Genomic DNA, 2,500 nt, shown 5'->3' on the forward strand with positions numbered 1-2,500 from the left:
CTTATTTATAATTTTTTGTGGAAAAATAGGTGTCACAGAGAAGCCGAATCCATTTCTCAAAATCCTTCCTAATTACAATGATCGGTTCAAAAGTGTCCTGAGAAGACACTTCTGTTTTTAGTGACTTCCAAAATCAGGTTGTTAAATCCAAGTAGTTAAAACATATTCATTAACCTGTAACACAAAAAACATTGTTGTACATTTAGAGGGTAGATGGTTCACAAATGAACAGAGCTGGATTTATTATGGAATGTACTTCTAGCTAAAATGCAAATTTTAGCAATGGTTGCTAGTGCAGAGGACACTGGGATGCACACTAAAGAGTAAGCCCCACTCTCGAGTCTGAGACATGCTAGCAGCAAGCGCTCAAGCTAGCGCTTATGGGGGTTTAGCCTCCTGTGTCCGTGGGTGTGTGCCTCTAACAGCATAGGTTGCTACAGCAACACAAGCTCATCCTGACTGCCGTGGCGCTGGTCTCTGCTCTGTTTGCTCCTTTAGGTTTGCTGTGGACAGCTCAGGGTGAGGGGGAGAACTCAGACAACCCAACTCAGGCCTCAGGAGCGGCAAGCATCACTACCACCAACAGCCCCACTTCCACCGCCCCTGCTACAGTGAAGCCAACTTTAGCTGCCCCCAGCACAACACCCATCATCAAACCCATAAATGAAAAGGCCACGACCAAAACCAGTGTTGCCCCCAGCCAAGCTCTTACATCAGCAGGACAGAACTCTGGGATCGAGAACGACCCACAAGCGACAGCTGAACCATCTCAGGCCTCAGGAGCGGCAAGCATCACTACCACCAACAGCCCCACTTCCACCGCCCCTGCTGCAGTGAAGCCAACTTTAGCTGCCTCCAGCACAACACCCATCATCAAACCCACAGATGGAAAGGCCACGACCAAAACCAGTGTTGCCCCCAGCCAAGCTCTTACATCAGCAGGACAAACTACCACCTTGTCTGTGTCAGCAACTGCTGTCACCCCATCAGTGAAGTCCCCCACGACAGCCCCTGACACAACCACCACAGTCAACAAACAAGAAACCACACACGCAGGTTAGAGCTCCCTCTCCCATCCCTCCATCTCTCTCTCTCACACACACACACACACACACGAACGCACACACACACACACACACACACACACACACACACACACACACACACACACACACACACACACACACACACACACACACACACACACACACACACACACAAACACACACACACACACACACACACATACTGTAATGGTGCACAACATGTGTGGAGAATATGTGTGTGATCAAAAGAAATACATTTACTAAAGAATACACTCATTTACACACAGAGATGCTTACGGACATCCGTTCAAAACATGTATAGCCCCGCTATGTTGTTTGGGCAGATCCTGAAATTCTGTGTAACTGTCCATTATAGGGGGTGGGATACTTATCCCAACCACACAGGAGGGACCAGGCACTCCACACAATCCCAACACCACCACCAACATCAGTACCAACACCAAGAATGAGACGGGTGAGTCGGTGGTGCCCGTGCCAGGCCATGTCTCATCTACTGCTCAACCCAGAACAACAGTCACTACTGGAACCACTCCACCGACTACCAAGACTGTGCCTCCAACTACTACTCAAACTCTGCCTCCAACACCCATCCCGTTCAATGTAAGGGAGACGGGAATGAGAGAAAGAGAGAGAGAGAGAGAGAGAGAGAGAGAGAGAGAGATATAGTATTTTGGAGTGTTTGCATTTGATTCATTGGAAAGGTTTAAATGTGTGTGTGTGTGTGTGTGTGTGTGTGTGTGTGTGTGTGTGTGTGTGTGTGTGTGTGCAAACTAATTTTTTTTGAATTTCAGTGATCTCATTCAATTCATTCTGACTATGTTTTGTGCTTTTTCCACAGTATGTCATCAATAAGGATGATCCCTCGGTATGATCTTCTCCTATTTGCAAGTGCTTTCACCTGTGACTGTGTGTGTGTGTGTGTGTGGGGGAAGAGAATAAGTGAAATGCAACTGAAAAGTCCAGAGGTTTGCATTGAAATGCTCAGTTTCTGAATGCAACACATGGCAAAATATCTTAAACATATCAGGTCTGAGGCAGGAGGGAGATGTGTGTGATTAAGACACACAGACAGAAGAAAGAGAGGGAGAGTGAAAGAAAGACAGAGAAAGAGGGAGAGAGAGAGAGAGAGAGAGCAAGAGGATATTACATCATGCGTTGTAAAGGGCCTGGCTCCTGTCTTGGGGTGGAGCAGGACAGCAGTGGGAACCCTGGCCCTCTTCCTGTTTCCCACAATCCCCTCTGGGCGCTGGCCACACTGCCCTATGACTTCACCGGACAGGAAAAGCCCCTGTCCCTACTCCTATCAATTCACTGTGAGAGAGCCTATGTGAATTTATGTGTGTGTGTGCATGAGTTAGAAAGACAAAGAAAGGGAGGACGACAGAAAGAATGTCAATGAATCATATTTATATTCTACTATGGGAGGGGAGGGA

General features: G+C 47.4%; 1 protein-coding gene across 1 annotated transcript in view; it reads left to right on the forward strand.

Moving 5' to 3' along the window:
- podxl (podocalyxin-like) overlaps positions 1-2,500 on the forward strand; it is an 18,504-nt gene that overhangs the window by 13,049 nt on the left and 2,955 nt on the right. Inside the window, exons 2-4 of the mRNA XM_080835300.1 lie at positions 499-1,056; positions 1,423-1,667; positions 1,906-1,932. Of these exons, the coding sequence (XP_080691426.1) occupies positions 499-1,056; positions 1,423-1,667; positions 1,906-1,932 (830 nt within the window). The remainder of the gene's footprint in view (positions 1-498; positions 1,057-1,422; positions 1,668-1,905; positions 1,933-2,500) is intronic.

The sequence above is a fragment of the Sprattus sprattus genome (genome assembly GCF_963457725.1).
Source record: "Sprattus sprattus genome assembly, chromosome: 3".
Classification (NCBI taxonomy): Eukaryota; Metazoa; Chordata; class Actinopteri; order Clupeiformes; family Clupeidae; genus Sprattus; species Sprattus sprattus.